The 21245-nt window shown below is 39.5% G+C and overlaps 1 protein-coding gene across 1 annotated transcript in view; it reads left to right on the forward strand.

Moving 5' to 3' along the window:
• The window catches only part of SPTB (spectrin beta, erythrocytic), a 28352-nt gene extending 10583 nt beyond the window's left edge, over positions 1-17769 (forward strand). Inside the window, exons 7-36 of the mRNA XM_053475416.1 lie at positions 43-158; positions 1228-1340; positions 1630-1817; positions 2116-2233; positions 2643-2801; positions 3259-3561; positions 4185-4335; positions 4599-5469; positions 5566-5703; positions 6170-6926; positions 7308-7510; positions 8325-8415; positions 9066-9212; positions 9298-9561; positions 9789-9998; positions 10127-10216; positions 10907-11185; positions 11949-12079; positions 12222-12426; positions 12551-12925; positions 13134-13378; positions 13490-13628; positions 13896-13980; positions 14214-14410; positions 14883-14980; positions 15284-15356; positions 15987-16261; positions 16482-16655; positions 17028-17070; positions 17543-17769. Of these exons, the coding sequence (XP_053331391.1) occupies positions 43-158; positions 1228-1340; positions 1630-1817; positions 2116-2233; positions 2643-2801; positions 3259-3561; positions 4185-4335; positions 4599-5469; positions 5566-5703; positions 6170-6926; positions 7308-7510; positions 8325-8415; positions 9066-9212; positions 9298-9561; positions 9789-9998; positions 10127-10216; positions 10907-11185; positions 11949-12079; positions 12222-12426; positions 12551-12925; positions 13134-13378; positions 13490-13628; positions 13896-13980; positions 14214-14410; positions 14883-14980; positions 15284-15356; positions 15987-16261; positions 16482-16655; positions 17028-17070; positions 17543-17704 (6400 nt within the window). The 3' untranslated portion in view covers positions 17705-17769. The remainder of the gene's footprint in view (positions 1-42; positions 159-1227; positions 1341-1629; positions 1818-2115; positions 2234-2642; positions 2802-3258; positions 3562-4184; positions 4336-4598; positions 5470-5565; positions 5704-6169; positions 6927-7307; positions 7511-8324; positions 8416-9065; positions 9213-9297; positions 9562-9788; positions 9999-10126; positions 10217-10906; positions 11186-11948; positions 12080-12221; positions 12427-12550; positions 12926-13133; positions 13379-13489; positions 13629-13895; positions 13981-14213; positions 14411-14882; positions 14981-15283; positions 15357-15986; positions 16262-16481; positions 16656-17027; positions 17071-17542) is intronic.
• The last annotated feature ends 3476 nt before the right edge of the window (positions 17770-21245 follow it).

Genomic DNA, 21245 nt, shown 5'->3' on the forward strand with positions numbered 1-21245 from the left:
GCTTCGGTATAACATTAACCCGAAAAAATGTTTTATTCTTAGGCCTGATATAATAGACTTTGAAAAATTGAAGAAGTCCAATGCAAGACACAACCTGGAGCATGCATTTAGCGTGGCTGAGCGACAGCTGGGAATAACACCGCTCCTTGACCCTGAAGGTAAGTGGAGCTATAAGAAGATCTCCTGTGACGTGTTGAGCTCAACTTATTATCCTAGAGATGTATCCAAAAGCATTAGAACAGCAAATTAAATTGCATCTCAAGGTGGCAATGTTGGGTGCCAAAAATATATATTTTACAAACTGATCGAAAACAATCAGATGAGCTCCGGTGTTCGCAGCAAAAACAGACCTGAACTGCACAGAAAATATATATGCTTAAAAAAAAACAAGAAAAAGAGTATTCTTCCCTAATATGAAGTGTGATAAATAAGAACTATTAAGATTAATCACAATCAAGAATTAATAACAATAAATAATCAACAAATCATATAAATAATAGTGTATAAATATAACAAATTAAGAAATATGTATAGATATATAAATAACAGTACGTAAGTTATGTATATATTTATATATATTTTTTAAGTTCATTATATTTATTCACTATTTATTTACATGATTTATTTATTGTAGTTAAGTCTTGAATGTGATTATTCTTAATATTTCTCATTTGTCACATTTAAATAACACTTTTTCTTGTTTGTTTTTGTATTACTTTATATTATTTTTTCTAATTTAACCTTTAAAGGTGTTAGAGTTGACAATGGGTGATGCATGGTGGAGGAACTCAAAGAATTATCATTGTTCGCGTGTGGGAGTTCTAGAAACGTGGTTTAGGATGAGTTGTGGTTGCCACATATTTAGCATATTCCAAAATGCATATTTTTACACCTGAGGCGCTTACGCCGTCCTCCGGCTTCTAGAGACTTTTCCAAAAATGTGTTTCCTGGCAGAATCCGCTTTGTTATTACCGGTAATTCCGTTTCAATATCCGCATTGTATTTATTTATTACATTAACACTGAGAATTATTTTATTCTGATTTAATAACGCGACAGACTGCTTTACTTATTAAGTAGTACTACTGTAATTGCTTCAGTGTTAATTTGTTCACCTTAGAGGAAACTAAAAAAGGGCATTTTTGGAGTCTTAGAGGACATAGTACTCAAATGTGGGGGTTTGTTTGTAGCATATAACTTATTATTTTATTATAACTATATTTTTCAGATGTTTTTACTGAAAATCCGGATGAAAAATCCATTATTACATATGTAGTGGCATTTTATCACTATTTTTCCAAGATGAAGGCCCTGGCTGTAGAAGGTAAAAGAATCGGCAAGGTGAGATTTCCTATTTCAACATGTTTCATTTACATTGCGTATTAAATGTGATTATTATTATTATTTAATAATATATATAAATTAATAAATAAAAGATATGCAATATTGTCTAATAATATTCCTATTCCTACAATAAATAATAGTGTATTTATGGTCACTAATTTATAGTGTTGGTATGAAACGCCTGAAAGGTATTCTGTAGGGGTGCCAGTTACACGTTAAGTATTTTATACGGTTATATGTAATATTACTAGATGCTTTATGTCTTGAAATGTCTACTCTTGCTAAGGTTTTGGATGGTGCTATCGAGACAGAGAAGATGATCATTGAGTATGAAGGGCTGACTTCAGATCTTCTGACGTGGATTGAACAAACTATCTCAGCTCTGACCAACTGGAAATTCGCTAATTCGCTCCTTGGGGTTCAACAACAACTCCAAGCGTTCAGTGCTTATAGAACCACCGAGAAACCCCCAAAGTAAGTGACTGTCACGCGCAAACCACCTTCTCCTTATATCGGCAGAAGGTCTAACATCTAAAGATCCAGTGACCTCGTCTACAAACTGAACAGGTTCCACACCAATAGCATTTAATCTGGCGTCAAGTTCTAGGTTTCTTTGTATAACTCCAATAACTCCAATGTAACCTAATGCAACTTCTACTGCCAAGTCTCATGCCACGTTGATATGCTTGAGTTTACAAATGCATGCGTCTTTTAACATCATTTATGTATTTCCCCACAAATACATTTAATACAAATGTATTTCATTTTAAAGGTTCCAAGAAAAGGGAGATTTGGAGGTTCTTTTATTCACCATCCAGTCCAGGATGAGGGAAAACAAGCAGAAAGTATATGTGCCACCTGATGGGAAGCTGGTGTCTGATATCAACAGGGTAAGCAAAAAAGGAATTTGATTTTAAGGGATTCTGCGTAAGGCACGCAAGGAGTGTGAATAATAGCGTGTTTTGTTTAAAAGGGAACCAGGGTGGGCAAATCAGTGGCGTGTTGAGGCCAATCCCAACCCAGGAGTCAAACGCACTCAAGAAACCCAGTAACCCAAGAACGATCTACAATACTCAACAAGTGTATTGGTTTCAGCTGGTTTGGCTCCAACTTGCGCTTCTCCCATCTTCAGGAGCGGGGCCAACGCAAAGCCTATTTAGTTGTATTTGCTGAGGGATTATTTATAGACTAGTCATATATGCTATAATCCATGTTGTTCGCATGTATGTTCACGTGTCCTAAATCTTGCAAGTGGATCTACTATCCGATAATATGTGGCTTTGGCATAATCTGAAACAGGCATGGGGTCGTCTTGACAAGGCAGAGCATGAGCGAGAAACGGCGCTAAGGAATGAACTCGTTCGGCAGGAAAAATTGGAGCAACTGGCAAAACGCTTTGACCGGAAGGCAGCCATGAGGGAGGCCTGGGTGGCCGAAAACCAGAATCTCATTTCACAGGTAAACGTCATCAGGTTTATGCTCATAGGAGGCTATTTTGAGAGAGCAAATCTTTAGTATTGGTCTTATTGATTGATCCATTCCACTGGTTGCTATGGTAATAGCACTACACAAGTGCTACGTATATAAAGCAGTCCTAAACACGCCTCTGCTTGTACTTATCACAAAAAATGACCCTTACATATTACGTAGCAATACGTAATACACAATACAAGTAATGAGTTAATTTGTATGGCGGCTAGGTAGCAACTCTTTGTAGTAAATATAACATCGGTGACTGCCTTATATTCAAAATGGCTGACTGCTTTTCAAAGCATCCATCTCAGGTACGTTTCCCTAACATACATTATAACAATTGGTATTATGCAGTCTTTGCAGTAACAATATACTTATGTATACACGATCACAACAAAATAAATCTAGAACAATTCTATAAAGCTACTCTTGTTCCCTACAGGATAATTTTGGTTATGATTTGCCATCAGTGGACGCGGCCAAGAAGAAGCACGAAGCTATTGAAACGGATATCTTGGCTTACGAGGAGCGTATTCAGGCGCTGGTGAATGTCGCCAAGGAACTGGAGAATGAGAGATACCATGACATAAAGAGAATCAACGCCAGGAAAGACAACATAGTACGTCTTTGGCAATACCTTCTAGAGATGCTTCACGCACGACGCAAGAGAGTCATGATGAATCTGGACCTCCAGACTCAGTTCCAGGAAATGTTGCAAGCCGTTAGCTGGATGGATCAAATGAAGGTAAAAAAAACGTGTTTTACTGAAGGGTCTCACATGTCTATAATTCCGTTCCCACATGCCCCCCCGTATATCAAGTGTCCATAGAGCTTGTGGTTAGAGCTGCACTTAGTAGACACTAGCAATACTTTAAAGTGTCCCTAGCGCACATTTTAACTGTATAGAAGAAACCAAAACACACGCAGAAGAGAAATACGTTTAGTTGACTCAGTGACAGATTAAGTAAAAAAGTGCCCCTTGCATTTACTTGTAGAGGGGTCTCCCCTGTGGTCATCTAGTTTACAAACTTCTAAACTTTTAAAATAACTTTATGAATGTATACACATTTTAGTTATTTTATGGGTTTTCTCCTCCCAAGTGCACGCAAGGATTAATCAGACTCCCCCATATGCATTTGGACGGTAATATTGCCCCCATTACCTTGCCTTTCAGGAGATTGATTTGTCAACCTCCTGCTTACCAGTGTGCATGTACAGTATACTCGCTGCCAACCATCTGCAGCACTGGTGCAAGAGTTCCAAGAGGTCTAAGAAGGGGTCAAAGAAGGGGTCAAAGAAGGGGTCAAAGGGAGTGCATTATTTCTTTCTTCATTTCTCCTTTTCTCCTTTCCAACACAACCTTTCTAGGTTGGGCTTTTATCACAAGATTTTGGGAAACACCTAAATGAGGTGGAATATTTACTTCAAAAACACGCCTTGGTTGAAAGTGACATCGCAGCCCAAGAAGATAAAGTGAAGTCTTTTAATGAGGCTTTGGTTAAGTTTATAGGTGGAGATGGTAAGTTGGTTGTCAAAATTATCAAAAATTGTATTATTCATAAAGGTTGTGGGATAATGTACTAACTAGAGTTGATACAGACACCGTTAATCTCTAGGGCAAATTATTCATTTGGCCTTTTTAAAGTTTCTAACCTATCATGAAGATGACTTCCATGCCTGAGCACGAATTAGGGTAGGCTTCAGACACAGCTAACCAGAAATATTGTATCAAAATCATTGTTTAAATATTTGCGCATAACCCACTGCCGTTGGCTCATGCAGGATACCAGCCCTGTGATCCACAAGTAATTAAAGACCGGGTCCGTCACCTCGAACTCTGCTATGAAGAACTTGTTATGTTAGCAGCACAGAGAAAAGCCCAACTATTGCAATCCAGGTGCTTGTGGAAGTTCTTCGGAGATATGGATGAGGTTGAGAGATGGATAAAGGAGAAGGAGCAGATATACACCTCAATGGACTATGGGAAGGATCTAACAAGTATTTCCATTCTTCAAAGAAAGCACAAAGCTTTTGAAGATGAACTGAAAGGTCTTGAGTCGAATTTGCAACAAACCATTAAAGATGGAGAAACACTGATTGCCAAGAAACACACGGGGTCACCCAAGATCAAAGAACGAATCGACAAAATCAAAGTACAATGGTCTCAGCTGAAAGAATTAGCGGCCTTCCGCTTAAAGATCCTGTGTGATGCTGAGAACTTCTTCCAGTTTCAACTGGATGCAGACGACCTGGCCGCAAGGATGCAGGACACTTATCGCATCATGCAAAGTGATGACATTGGACATGATGAACATTCCACCACAGTACTGGTGAAGAAACACAAAGATCACCTCGATGACATCATGTTGAACAGGAACGTCTTGGAGGGTCTCAAACATCAAGTGGAAAACTTTCCAGAAGAGTTCAAAATATCGCCAGAGATAGACAGCCGGCATCAAAAATTAGAGGCACTCTATTCTGATTTGGCGTCCCTCGCAGACCTGCGCTCTCAAAAGCTTCAAGACGCTCTTGCATATTACACTATTCTTGGCGAAATAGATGCATGCGAATTGTGGATGAATGAGAAGGAGAAGTGGCTGGAAGAAATGCAGATCCCAAGTTCGCTGGAGGATATGGGGGTCATTCAGCATAGGTAGAGAACACCTCTTACATTTTGCGTTACAATTGAGCATGGGGCTGGTAGGTTGGACAATAAAATGGCTTTATAAATCCCATTGTTATTTTTCAGATTTGATACCCTCGATCAAGAAATGAACACTTTGGGCTCTCAAATTCAGAATGTAAACAGTGAATCCAATGCTTTAATTGAAAGCGGACATCCCAACAGAAAGGAAATAAAGCAGTGCCAGGACCATATGAACACCAGGTAAGAAGACGAGTACTCGAAGAACAGGAAAAACCTGTTATTTTAATATGGGGAATGCAGAATAAAAATTGTTTATTTTTGTGTTAATTTTTATTAACATACCTCAGAAATAACATGGTGTACATTACCAATAAGAAAGTACATATGTTATCAAGGTCATACAAGCAATGAAACAGTGTGGCCTCAATGAAACGCGCGGTAAGATGCAGCCTGAAAGTGTCTTCTGTCTTAGATCATGGATCAGATACATAACATCTGGCATTCCAATTGAAAACCATGTTTTAACAATGACATAACAAAACATATTACACTGAGCTGGCATGCCCCTTCCAAAATATAAGTTTTAGGGGACCGTTATTACTCCTTATTGACTAATATAGTAACGCCATATTCCACATATCAGAGAAGATAGAAATATTCCATTAAAGAGACTAAAAAGGTCATACTTGTTTCCCTATTTTCTCAGATGGACAGTTTTTCAGGAGATGGTGTCTCATAGAAGAAAAGCCATTGATTCTGCACTTGGGCTCCACAATTATGGCCTTGATTGTGATGAGACCAAGAACTGGATACTCGAGAAAGTCAGGGTGGTAAATTCTATACAGGACCTCGGGAATGACCTAGCTGCCGTGATGACCGTGCAGAGGAAACTATCTGCCATTGAGAGGGATCTGGCAGCCATAGAAGCTAAACTCATTAGTCTGCAGGAGGATGCTCAGAGACTGGCTGACGATCACCCTGATCATGCCCAAGACATTCTCGACAGACTGATTGATATTAACAATGTCTGGCAAGATTTACAGAAGGCGTTACAAAACCAAGAGGATTCGCTAGGGGAAAGCAGCAAACTGCAGAAGTTTTTGGTAGACTTGTATGATTTTGAAACATGGCTCTACAGAGCCCAGCAGACAACCGCTTCAGATGATGCACCAAACTCATTGCCAGAAGCAGAACAGCTACATCACAACCATCTGGCGCTTAAGGACGACATTGAACGCCACAAAGGCGATTTCCACGATGTTGTTGACACTGGAAATACGGTAACTAGCGGGCAAACAGATCCTCAGTATCAACAACTGGACCAAAGACTAAGAGACATAGAAGGTGGTTGGAATGATCTTCAGAAGATGTGGGACAACAGAGAAAAGTTCCTTTCTCAGTGCCTTGAGTTTCAAAGGTTTTTAAAGGACGTGAAGCAGTCTGAAGCCATCTTAAACAACCAGGTACTCTCCTTGTTATTTCATGTAGTCTTTTGTTGTGGGATTTATTTTAAAATCAAATTGTGTTTGATGCGTAATGAAGTACAACACTTGTGTGATACTATGGAAAGGTTTTAGTTAATGGACGTTATGTGGCCACACGTAAGGAAGTGAATAAGTCTAAAAAATGATCATCTCACAAAACAAGCAATGGAATGTCACCAGTATCAGGAGCATTCTATTGTCTTTTTAAACTTTTCACCAAAATTACCTCTTTTGAATAGTTAATTAGCAAATACCTAAGAAGCTCCTCGTTTAGAAGACAATTTCAGGAAGATGGTTTAGATGCTTAGGTACCCTGATCATTTTGTTTAAATCATAAATGCTGTCTTTTTTTTCTTGAAGGAATATGTCTTTGCCCATACTGACCTACCCAACACACTCCAAGCTTCCCAGAACAGACTGAAAAAACACGAGGACTTCCAGACCACCATGGAGAATAACGAAGAGAAGATTATTGGGACCATAGAAAATGGAAAGAGATTGGAAAAGGAAAAGAACATATTTGCCGATAAAGCTTTGGAGAAAGTTGGCTCGCTTCAAGATAGGTATGATGTTTAAACGTTTCTAAAATCCAAGTAGACTCCATAGATCATATTTGTTTAAGTCAATTGTACAATAGAAAGAATTAACGGTGCAGTTATTATAGGTGTATTTTTCATGTTTTTTTTATATTATTTTTATATATTTGTATTAGAACACTGATCTTGACTCATCTGGTGTCTTTCTGGATTTGGCCACCCATGGCCAACAGTATTAAAGCATTTGAAAACATGGCATCTGTTGCTTTTGTTGGCCCAGTTTTGTATTATTTGACAACTGTATAGGTTGAACACGTTTTGGATAATTTAAAAATTTCTATTTTTAATTATGCGAGGACTGCTTATTTTTAGGCAGACACATTGTAATGGATACTTTTTCATCTTTCAAGCTTTCCTTAACATTTTTTTTGTTAATTTGCCTTTGTAATGAACTAAAATATTATACGTTTGTAAGGCGATATCGTTAAATTGTCCCAAAAGACTTGGGTGGCATTACTTCTTTATAGGTTTATTTTTCCGCCTTGTATCGCTTACATTTATTAATCCATAGTTTTGTTGTTTGGTCTATGGAGGACTATAAAGAATAAAATATACGCGTGAATGCGGCATGTATCGTTCATCTGCAAATAAGGAGTTGGTTTCAGGATTCAAACCTTTCTATAATAATTATAATCAAGAATGGAGAATCTTGTCCAACGTTTGTGTTTTAAATCTTTTTGGTTGTTTAATGTGTAGTGCTGTGGAAACTGGAATTTTAAGGCGTTGAATATGTTGATTATAAGTTTACCTCCATAACTTATTATATGTTATCTCTTTTCAGGTACACCAAGAATGTGAACAAGGCGCAGGAAGTTTATGTGTTACTGAAGGATAATTATGACCTCCAGAATTTCTTAGAAAATTGTGATGAAGTAAGTAAACCCTACCAATAACAGGTTTAGATTTAATATCCCTTTGACTGCATGGGTTCTGGGTCATCCTAATTTCCCCTGCATCCTAGCTTTTCTCCTTCTTTTACCCACTTTTTATTTCAGTTAGAAGACTGAAAGTATAAAGATGAAACTACTAGACAAATCCATTTAGCACATTTCCATATTTCATGTTTGCTGTAACATTCATATTTTAGATTGTTTGTGGTTGGACACTCTTGGCTGTTGTCTTCCAGTGAACCTTTGATAGTAGAATAAGTGACCCGAACTAAGATGGCTGCCCACCACGCTGGCGTTAGTTTAGACTAAATGCTTTTATGCTGAAAGTTCTAGTTTCTTCTTTAGTTTTCACTTGATTTTGCCATTTTGACTTGAAGATAAATGACTCTTTGGGTTCTATGTACTAGAGTGAGTTTTGAAGGACCACTAGGTGTGATGAAGGACACGTGCCAGCGAGCTTCCAAATTTGCTCTTCATAATGCATATGTAATGTGGGAGATTTCCTAAAACATCCATGATTAAAACTATATATTATAACGGTGTATCAGCCCTTCCCGTAGCAGAAGATCTCAGAGGTTTGTCCTTCATAATGTTCAACTTTGGTATTACATATAATATTTTTTATATTTCAGTTAACCTTGTGGATCAATGAGAAAATGCTGACTGCTCAAGACACATCGTATGACGAAGCTCGGAACTTACACAGCAAATGGCTAAAGCATCAAGCTTTTAAAGCAGAACTCGATTCCAACAAAGAGAGGCTTCACAAGATCGACTCGGTGAGTCCTTTGAAATTGAGTAAATGAAAAATAACAAAAGAATATGTTTTAGGAAGTTCTTAAATGTTTTATTTGCTGTTTTAAGGAAGGGAAACAACTGGCTCGAGAGAAAGGCCAGTTTGAACCAATAGTTTCTGAAAAGTTACAGCAGTTACATGCTCTGTGGGACGAACTGGAGTCAACAACCTTGAAGAAAGAGCAGATCCTTTTTGATGCCAACCGGTCTGAGTTGTATGAACAACAACATGCAGATATCGTTAAATGGGTAAAGGAGATGGAACAGCAGGTGGCATCTGATGACTACGGACACGACCTGACAAGTGTTAATATTCTTCTCAATAAGCACAAGGTACAGATACTACTATGTATCTTGTTATGGGTGGTTTAGAACTTTGGGGGGCTTGGGAGCTTGGGTTGCTATCAATCCAAATTAATGGGCAATACAGAATAACCTGCGAGTACGTCTTGCATTGACTTCTAGAGGACATTGCCATGTCTTGTGTCTCCTTGGGATTTGTTTAAATTTGTTTAAAGGAGACACCTTTTTGGTTCTTATTATTTCTACTTCATATACAGAGAATTGAAGATCAGATAGATCAAAAGGCGAAAGAAATTGAGGAAGTTATTCCTGTAGCTCAAGCCGTCACCGGAAAGCAGCCCGACGAGAAAGAACAAAATATTAAAGTACAATTCTTACAACTTCAAGAGCCCTTGCAAGACAGAAAGAGAAAGCTTAATTCTTCAAAGCAAGTACATCAATTGCACCGGGACTTGGAAGATGAAATAGTGAGTATTATTTGATGGCTTGGTGCTCAAGTATTGTAAATCATTTCTACGTAGTGCCTAAGAATGTTTGGGTATAATGCAAAGGTATGCCTTTATATTACGTGACCACTGTAGATGTGTTCTTTTAGATGTGGGTTCAGGAGAAGCTGCCACTTGCAGAGTCCAAGGAATATGGGAATAATCTTCAGACAGTCCAAATGCTATTGAAGAAGAACCAGGTAATCCTCCTTTGTAATATTTCATCTTCAGCCATTATTATTGCTAATTGGTGGTTATTTATAATGAGCCATTCTAGTGCAGAGTTTTAAGATTGGTCTTTCAAAGTGGTCTTTTGATCTCCGCTGATTGGATAATCCCATGACCATATGGCGTCTTATGGGGTGAGGCCAACTATGTGTGGAGGGTCAGGGTAACCATTCATGGGGCAGGATACCCCCAGAGTGCCTTTTATTTTTACGGTAAAGTGGGGAGAGAGCAGGCAGAATATGGATGGGAGTGAGCGCTGCTCCCCTGCCAGGAGATAGAAGACACTAACCCAGAGAACCCTTTGACTTCGCGTCAAGCCTGGAGAATTCCCATGGATGCCCATTTGCTAAAGTTATAATACTTTACCTCAAACTTTGCACCAGAATTACTTATTATAAAAAAAAAATTAAAAAAATTAGCAATCTAAGCATGCTCTTCTATAACGATTCTATTAAATGGTGAAGACCAGATGTAATATTTTGTCCTGGCAGTTTAATTGTCTCACTCTTTGGTAAATTATCCTTTGGAGTATTTCTATTTTACACACTATATAACATACATGTTTATTTGAAGAATGGACAGTTGTTAAACTCGTTTCATTTAGCACCGCTATTTCACATATTGTGTTTTCACAAGATCTATATTTAATGAAAACGTTCTAGACTTTGCAAAAGGAAATTGCCGGCCATGGTCCCAGGATAGACGATGTAGTTAAACGAGCTGAGACTATGGAGGCTGAGCCGTACGTTGATCCCCAACCTATTGAAAAACAACGAAAGTCTCTGCAAGCGCTTTGGGATCGTATACAGACAGCGACTGCCACCCGAGAGAAATCCCTTCACCTTGCACACGAGGCACAGCAGTACTATATCGACTCCACTGAGGCCGAGGCTTGGATTGATGAACAGCAGCTTTATATGATTGGAGATGAGACTCCAAAGGTAACACCACCAATATATCACATTTCTAAACTGAAAAGCGGTAAGGTTCTGTTGATTCCACACATGATTCCATTTACAGTTCAGCGCTCCAACGGTGGTGGTTTAAATGGACACGGTGTGTTTATGATGAAAAAACAGTGTCATCGATCAGACGTCCATAATGTTACTGCTTCGATGAGATAATTAAAGGACACAGACCTTAAGCTTTATAGGCTATTATCACAAAGGACACCACTATAATCACGTGATGGGTCACCTTAGCTGTGAAGGCAACAGGAACGTTAGATCCTTCTACTTCCTCGGTGGTGATGGGTTTAGCCATCTGGTGTCTACCATTAAGGTGTTAGAAGTGCGTGTCTGGATTCACACACCTCTCTTTCATGTCCTCTACACTTTTGAAGTAGACGCATAATGGTACAGAGATGGTGGCCATCAGAACCACAGGCCATCTGTTCCTGTATAGTAGATTGTTAGTAAAGATGACGTGTGAGGGGCCCTGCACTTTAAAAATCGCTGACCAAATTCAATGGCTGGAAAGAACACTTGTAATGTTACTTTTTAGAAGACCAACAATACACAGCAGTAAAACCTTGTCCCTAAAGCATTCTCTCTAAAGGTATGTCCAGTAGATAAAGTAAGACTATGTCAATAAGACTGATTAGCCTCTGACATAATCTCCTGGCAGAGGTAACAAAATAAAATCGTTCAAGTGAACGTATGATGTCATACATGTTATATGATGGATTCTCTTGTTTTCGGAAAGGATGAAGAAAGCGTGGTTCTACTGGTGAAGAGACATCTAAGTCTGCAGCATGGAGTGGAACTTTACGGGAAGAATATTAAGGATTTGGCAGATCAGTGTCAGAAACTCCTTGCTCTAGAGCATCCTGACAGGTAACTCTACTAGGGTCCTCAGAACATTAAATTAAGCGTCACTTAGTTTGGGGTCATTTAGACGTTTTCCAGCGTTTCCAGCTTCAATAGTCATTTACAACTAGTATAAATACTTAAATAATATTCCCTGTGTTAAATACAGTGAACAACTAATCCGACGCCAAGGCAATATAGAAAAGCAGTATGCAGCGTTAAGGGAAATGGCTGACGACCGCAGACAAAGATTGGACAATATCTATCACATGTTTCAACTAAAGCGTGAAGTTGAGGATTTGGAACAGTGGATCGCAGAGAGGGACATGAAGGCGTCATCCCAGGAAATGGGACAAGATTTAGACCATGTAACTGTAAGTATGAAGTTGCATTAAAGCCAACAGAAAAATGTTTATGCAGCTACATATATAGAGAGAGACAGAGAGAAAGAAGTTATAGTAATGATGGTGATAAAGTTACAAATAATATGTTTTCCAGGTGCTGAGAGATAAATTCCGTGACTTTGCCAAAGAGACGGGTGCCATCGGGCAGGAACGTATAGATAATGTAAACATCCTAATTGAAGAACTGATAGATAATGGTCATTCTGAAGCTGCCAAGATTGCAGAATGGAAAGATAACTTGAACGAGAGCTGGGGAGACTTGCTGGAACTGATCGACACCCGTGTCCAGCTATTGTCTGCATCTTATGAGCTCCATAAATACTTTTATGATGGTACAGAGATCTTAAACATGATCCAGGAGAAGCACACAGAGCTCCCAGAAGAAGTGGGTGCTGATGAATACACAGCCGAGTCCCTGCATAGGGTACACACAGCCTTTGAAAGGGACATTCATTTTATTGGATCCCAGGTATGTCATCAGGAGAATGCCACGTTTGTAACTGGACACCACTGTTTTCCATAGGTTCATGGACCATTGTGCGTATGGGAATCAGTGATATCATACAAACATTCGGGTTATTTATAATGCACAGTCATGGGGTAGAGCCACCGGCTTCCTTATATGCCAGTGGCCATGGAAGAAGAAGGACACTAAAATGTTGTATTTGTCTTCGCAGGTCCAGCTTTTCCAAGATGTGGCCGCTCGACTATACGCGTCGTACGCAGGGCAGCAAGCTATGGATATACAGAAAAAGGAGAGGGAGGTTGTTGAAGCTTGGAAAGGCTTATTAGACGCCTGTGATGGCCGCCGGACTGAGTTAATTAGTGCAGCTGAGAAATTCAGGTTTTTCAGCATGGTGCGGGATTTAATGCTGTGGATGGAGAACATGATCCGACAGATTGAAACCCAGGAAAAGCCAAGGTAAGTGCCGGATACATGCGTGTTGTTATTACACGTGTGTAAAAGTGCTCTTCTGACAAGGTTCTAATATATTGTGTGCCTTCTGCTCAATTACTGATTTTTATTTTACAGAGATGTGTCTTCTGTTGAGTTCCTTTTAAAATATCACCAAGAACTCAGAGCAGAGATTGAAGCAAGAAATGCAAGTTACGCCAGTTGTGTTGACCTGGGAAACACGCTCCTGGCACGAAATCATCCTGCTTCCGCAGAGGTAATATGCTACTTGACCATAGTTGTTCCATATGGTGGTGACCAACTGTATAGCAACAAGGGGCAAGAGGTCCTAATCTGGGCAGAGAACAGACATATGGTCATCTTATAATATTAGCCACCATAAGAAGTAAGGGTTACCTTCACATCTTAAGATGTATTCATGAAGGTTAATTAAATGTATCACATTTTCAGTTAATGAATGTGTACATAATTTAAATCATGTAACTTTTTGACTAATTAAACATTTTGGTCTGTCATCAAACAGATAAAAGAAAAGCTGGACCAGCTAGCGGAAAGGAGAGCTGAGATGGTGGAGAAATGGGACAAGCGCTGGGACTGGCTTCGTCTGCGTGAGTAGTGAATGGATTGGCATAAAGCCTGGGAAATAACTCAAACCCTTAAATGAACCTTTGAACCATAGTTGAAAAGGACAACTTAAATCTTAAATCTGAGATTTTTTGGGGCTGTCTATTAGGGAAGCGTCACAGAACTGAATACATGAAATGGTTGTAAACTCTGCAAAATGTCGCACAATATACAATCAGCCCCATTGTGGTTAATTCTTGTGTGTTGATCATTTCAGTGCTAGAGGTCTGTCAGTTTGCAAGAGATGCCTCCATGGCAGAAGCCTGGTTAATATCAAAGGAACCTTACCTGTCCACAACACAAGTCGGAAATAGCCTGGATGATGTAGAAAAGTTATTAAAGAGGCACGAAGCTCTTGAGAAGTCCACCGCAACGTGGGAGGAGCGATTTTCAGCACTCGAAAGACTGACTACCGTAAGCTTACAGAACAACAGTCTCAGCACTCGTGGAACACTGACTGACGTGATTCTTGCTTTTAGGGAAAAGATCAAGAATATTTAAATTTAAACGGCTCTGTTTGGAACACTGACTATTAAAAGCTTCCCGACTATCCCATACATTGTGATCTGTACCTGTTTTCTTCCTTTGCTTCAAGTCCCATATGGTTAAGCTCATCCCGCTAGGATATCTCTGTCCTTATATCAAATTATAATAGTCTTGTGATCCCATTTTGCTTTCTCCATTTCCACTAAACTCCTTTCTCCTTCACCTCTGTCTCATCAGTTCCTCTCTTGTCCACATTCCTGCGTTCTTCATACCTTCTGCTTCCGTGTGGTGTCTCCTCAATTACTCCGCTCCGTTACAAACTACCACACATGCACTTGATGCGAAAGTATTCCTGTTTAATTAAATTATCCTATTTGTGTATTTTTGTCTTTTCTTTCAGTTGGAGTTATTGGACATCAGGAGATATCAGGAGGCTCAGAAACAGAAAATTGAGAAGGCAGATGAATCAGACCAGAGACAAGACCACCTGGAGACGCAGTAGGTTTAACTGAAATTAAAAGTTCCTTAGCAGCAATAAAGACAAATTAATGTATAATTAGGTGCCAATTTAATAGGTTTTAGTAAAATTTACCATGAAAGCTCTGGGTTATAGCAAACAGTGATATTAGTCAATGGCTTCCTGCAACTCCTCGAGTTGTGTTCTTAACAAATCCATGGTTTTGGTCTTTGTGTTTTCATTGTTGCCTAATAGAACACAGAAGAACAGACTACGTTTCATGATTGTGCTTTGCTTTTATAAGTTATACGTTTTTATTTAATTTTGCTATCTGTTTGATTAAGCTTCGAGCACGACGAGGAAGGTGAGCAAGAGGAAACAACACAAGTTGGAAGTTCAACTGAAGAACCTACTCAGGTGAGGTCATACAGTTCAGTTATTTTGTTTTGGATGTACCTCTCTTATTAACATAAGAAAAATTGTCTTAATTCAATGAGTTGTCTAAAATCATACTCACCTGTTTAACTCATGGGGCACATAAGCAAGTAATACGTGATAACTGCACTCATTCATGTACAGGTTAGCAAACACTGAATGAGTAATTGAAGTTGAACAATTAGATTTGTGTCCAGATCCCCTTGATACAAACTGATACAAATACAACCTTTACATACAAGTTCAAAACCCTACACATTATCACCATACTTATGTTACAACTGTTTTGAATACATACATAAGTAGTAATTGTTAATAATAAATAATATCTATACATAAAGGCACGTCACCATGGTCTCACCAGGCTAGGTCCAATCGCGGTGCACCTGCTGGACATGCTAAGGCTCACCCATTGCGATCGAGCATTGTGACAGCGACATGCGTTGTATGTAGTTGGATATAGTTAACTGGAGGAGTAGTCGTGTGAAATCGGCTCAGGTGGAAAAGACGTTGCTGAGTAGCGGGGTCCTCCTGAGATTTGGATTATAACTGAACATTCATTAAGACTAATTAAATCTCTTATGTAAATATGGTTTCTGTATTGTATTTTAGGTAGAAGAACCAGAAGAACACAGATTGCCAATTGTAGTAGAAGTAAGTGTTGTTGACACCCAGGACCACGAAGAGGAGAAGAGACACAGAGAAGAACAGAAGACAGAAATTCCCAAGCAGACTGAGCACAGCGTCATGCAGCCAGCCGTTAGCCAAACCCAAGAAGAGACGCCTATCGTCCCAGAAGAGACGGGGAGTTCTGCCACCATCCAGATGCAGGGATATTTAGCAAGAAAACACGACCTTGAAGGGACACTCAAAAAAGCTGCCAATAGGTAAACCTCCAAATGGCAAACAGGTTCCTCTTTCCATCAATATTTGTGCCCTCCAACTAGATGAGTTAAAGAATCCAACCCCTCTTTGAAACCACTTTCCAAGTGGAATGTAAGAAGCCGACACATTTAATTTGGGATATTGTTGCTTATATAAGCAAAACCTTTTGAGTGATCAATATACGCCCTTATATATATATATATTTTTGTTTTTGTTATACAGGTCCTGGTCAAATGTCTACTGTACACTAAAGAATAATGACTTATTTTTCTATAAAGACGCCAAATCTTTTGCTATGAATGAACTTTTGCAAGATGAACAATCACTTCTACTAAGCAACGCAAGTTGCGAAGCAATGGCAGATTATAAAAAGAAAAAGCACGTTTTCAGGCTACGGTAAGTAATTAAGCGAGAGCCCGCAGCCCATAACAACCCATTAAAAGTAGTTGAAAGTAATGGGGTCATTGTAATGCCTATCGATCATTGCTTTACCTCTAGTGACACCATATTTAAATGTTTTACAAATAAATGTTATTAATGAGATTCTTTCCAAATAAACAGTAAACTAAATGAAAGACAAATAAGACACGATATGGAAATCATTAATGATGTCACAATGAGATCCCACACATTTGTACTTTTCTCTTTAATACATCAATGATATTGTATGTAATATACTTGATTCAGATGATTCTAGAGAAGCCTTACTTACATTTCAACATTTATGCAAAATGATGCATTAATAATTAACACATTTTCATTTTTCAGGCTAGGAGATGGCAATGAATGGCTATTTCAAGCAAAGGATGAGGTATGGGCATCATGCAACATTGTAGTCCTTCTTATTGCTTACCTAATCACATCCAAATATTTACTGGCTATATGTTACCAAATTGGCTGAGGTCCACTGGTTGGTCCAATGTGCAGAGTCTTGCTTAGCATCCTTTTGGAGATGCATGAAGACCCAAAGAAGGAAGCGGAGGACATGTTTTAGCCCTCCCTTAACAGGCGTGTGTTCCGAACCCGCAGACAAGCCAGGCTTAGCGAGGCTTGAGCTCAATCCTGGTTTCATTGTTAGATTTTAACCTCTAAGCCAAACCTCCTGTAGCTTTCTCACGATACCCAGAACTTACTTGCCCACCTGGACCTGGCCAACAAAGGCTATAAGAAAAATAGACACGCATACTAAACATGTACACTCAACTAGTAGTTTCTATGTTCGAAAGGTAAATGATGTCATCGAAGCTGTTAATAATGACATTAACGCCCCGTGTTTTTTACAGAACGAACGCCAGTCTTGGATTGAGGTTTTAAGAAGTGCGATTGCAGAGACGTCAGATCAGAAACCAAAGTCACGAAGTCTGCCTGTCCCATCCGCATCTACTTCTGAAAGCAAGCCGGAGAAGAAAGAAAAAAGATTCAGCCTCTTCACCTCGAAAAAATAGCCTCCGTATCAGCCGAATCAGAGAAAGTACTGTCCTGATCTAAATAAAGACTTTTCGCACAGTCATTCTTGGGAGGTAGTGATTATTCACTGACCCGGGCGAGTCCTAACCAAAGACCACCGCTCAATGTTGTTGCTGTGGTTCATATTTTTAGTCCAACATCGTGAGCTTTAGGATTCTTCTGATTCCCATGGTGTGTCGTCGAGAGGTGTGCATTCTCAAGTATCCTTGTATGTAGGTCTAATGTGGTCCCTGTTGCCCCTTTGGTAATATTGCCATTTTGTTCCCCAATATAACCATACCTAGGAACTTCCCAAGGCTGCCCCCCAGAGCTCCCCCTCTCTCTCTTGCTCCTTAATGGGGGTAGGAGGGGTGTGTAAGGGGTACATGCATAGGGACATGGCGAGCACCAAATACGCTCTTAAGGGGTGGGCGGCAAGTGGGACTTGGGCAGGCTGTGGGCAGGATCTGAACAGGGGGTAGACATGGCAAAGAAGAATCAGCTCTGGAGCCTCTGGTTAAGATCTGAAGGGTTCCCGGTAGCACTGCTGCTAATGACATCTGTCATTATTTTACCTGGCATGCGAAAGGTGCGCACCACCATTTTCCCTGGCATGTCAGTTGGCAAAACTGGCAACTTGTGTTTTTCTGTTAGCTGACTGCCAGATTAACACATATTCAGAGGCATAACGTCCAAAGTAGATACTCAACAGGGTACAAAGAAGGGGCTCTCAACAAAATTAGCCGGACGGCTCCAGTATTTCACGTTGTCATCATGGTGCGTCTGCTTGTCCTGAAGGACTGGGATGTAATAAGAAAGTTTTTAATGGTATAGAGTTTATCATATATATTAGTGTGATTGTACTTCATTTCCTTTCTGTATGTTCTTCTTCCTGCGGCATTATTCTGTTTTATTTTTCTGGGTTTCGCTTCCTTTGCAATACTGTCTTTCTGCTTCTCTCTAGCTGGCTTGTAGTGTAACATGCAATTTGCACCTTGGCTAGATCCTTTCTAGATCCTTTCTACAGCCCTTCTAGCAAATTCCAGTTGCTGAATTGATGTGAGATATGATTGGATAGTTCTGAGTCTAAAGTCTGCCAGATGTGTTTAAGCCACGGTATTACCCGCAGGTAACCCCACTTGGCAGCCCTCCCATTACTCATGTAGGACGCAAAACACAGCTTTGGGATAACCCCTTCTAACTCCAAATATAATCAGTAATATTTTAGAACCAAATGCAGTGGCGACTCTAGAAACAATATATAGGGGGGGCACACAAGATACCACAGTCAAACTGGGGGGGACATTCATAATTTCCACCATTAAATCATACCACTGAGAAAATATATATATATATTGCCAAACGTAATGTGCTATGGAATGATACTTTTGTTATTGGACTAACATAATACTTGATCATTCAACATGGGAAGCCTGAAGCCACAATTTAGTGAGACTAATCCTTGAAATAAATATTATAGCATAAATAACACAATACCTTAACTTTTCCACTAAATGATTTCAGGGCCCTGAATGTTTTGTCCCCTGAAGTCACTACAACTTCAGGAGGGCGTTTTATCTCTGGATAAGTATAAATTAAATAATTCCAACTGTAAGTTAAGTGCCAGGAAACAGATAACCAAACACATACAACAACACGGGCTCTGTCACACCGACACCCAGACACACACACCAGGACACGCTCTGCCACACTGCCACCTAAACACACACACCAACACGGGCTCTGTCACACCGACACCCAGGCACACACACACACCAGGACAGGCTCTGTCACACTGACACACAAACACACACACCAGGACAGGCTCTGCCACACCAATACCCAAACACACACACACCAGGACAGGCTCCGACACCCAAACACACACACACAGGACAGGCTCTGCCATACGGACACCCAAACACACACCCACCACATGACAGGCTCTGCCACTCCCACATCCAAACACACACACACACACACACACACACACCAGGACAGGCTCTGCCACACCAACACCTATACACACACACACCCCAGGACAGGCTCTGGTACACTGATAACCAAAAACACACAAACAGCAGGACACAATCTACGTCACTGACATCTACATCAGGATGGATTTTTCACACTGCGTTGTTGTTTATACCCCCTTAGTGTTTTTGACCCTTGTGTATTGATGCCCCAGCCAGCACCCTTTTAGTATAGATTAATGTGGTGCCCCCACACCCTTGTATAATCGCCTCCAGACACCACTATATGTATTAATGCCCCCAGCAAGCCCCTCCCTTTATTATTGATTTATGTGATGGCCCCATCGCATATACGCATTAGACATGCATTTTTATCTACATAATGAGTACTTATCTCTTTGAAGTAAAGATTATGATTGAAACATGATTTCAAAATTACAGCTGAACTGGCAGTTTCGTTAATATTAGACCCTGCTGCTGATATATATACAAATATTGGATCCTGCTGCTGATATATATAAATATTAGCCCCAGTTGCCGATATATATTAATATTAGTCCCTGCTGCATATATATATATATATATAAAATATATAAATATTAGACCCTGCCGATAGCAGGTATAAATCAACACATTAACACACAAACCCAGCTTTGCATGTATAGATCAATTGAAATTCACTTGTGATCTCAGCACTGAAGGTATATATCAAATCAACAGAATCAGACATACAAATCCTGTATTTGCAGGTATACAATAACAAAATATAAAACGTAGCATGGCAGGTATAGATCAAATAAATACATGGAAACAGCATTGCAGGTATTACCGTATTTGCTCGACGACCCTGATTATAAGACGACCCCCCAAAATCTGAATATTCATTTAGGAAAAAAAGAAAAAGCCTGAATATAAGACGACCCTATAGGAAAAAAGTTTTACCACTAAATGTTAACTCATGTAAACTATTTTTTTTAATAAAAGCTATGATTGAGAAAAATATTCTGTTTTTAATTCCTTTTATTTTCCAACCTGCCCCCAGTTATGCACATCTGCCCCCAGGCCTGTCACTCTGCCCCATAAATGCCCTAAACCCCTATATGCCACTGGGCCCTATGATATGCCTTTTAACCCTCTAAATGCCACTGGGCCCTATGATATGCCTTTTAACCCTCTATATGCCGCTGTGCCCCATCATATGCCTTTTGACCCCCTATGTGCCACTCTGCCTCCAGACATGCCTTATACCCCTATATGCCATATATATATATATATATATATATATATATATTAGGGCTGCAACTAACGATTATTTTAATAATCGATTAGTTGGCCGATTTATTTTTTCGATTAATCGATTAATCGGATAAAAAAAAATACATTATTTTAAATTGAAGAAAAATTGCAATAAAAAACGCACAATTTACACTTTCATCTCTTTATTGCAATGGCCTCTCTCTATTCGCCTTCTTATTTTACTGACATAATAATAAAAGCTACAAGAACCCAAACACGGTGTTTCTCAAACTAGGTTTTAATACAAAGTTATTAGTAAATATTAATTCAT

The sequence above is a fragment of the Spea bombifrons genome, chromosome 9 (assembly GCF_027358695.1).
Source record: "Spea bombifrons isolate aSpeBom1 chromosome 9, aSpeBom1.2.pri, whole genome shotgun sequence".
NCBI classification, from domain to species: domain Eukaryota; kingdom Metazoa; phylum Chordata; class Amphibia; order Anura; family Pelobatidae; genus Spea; species Spea bombifrons.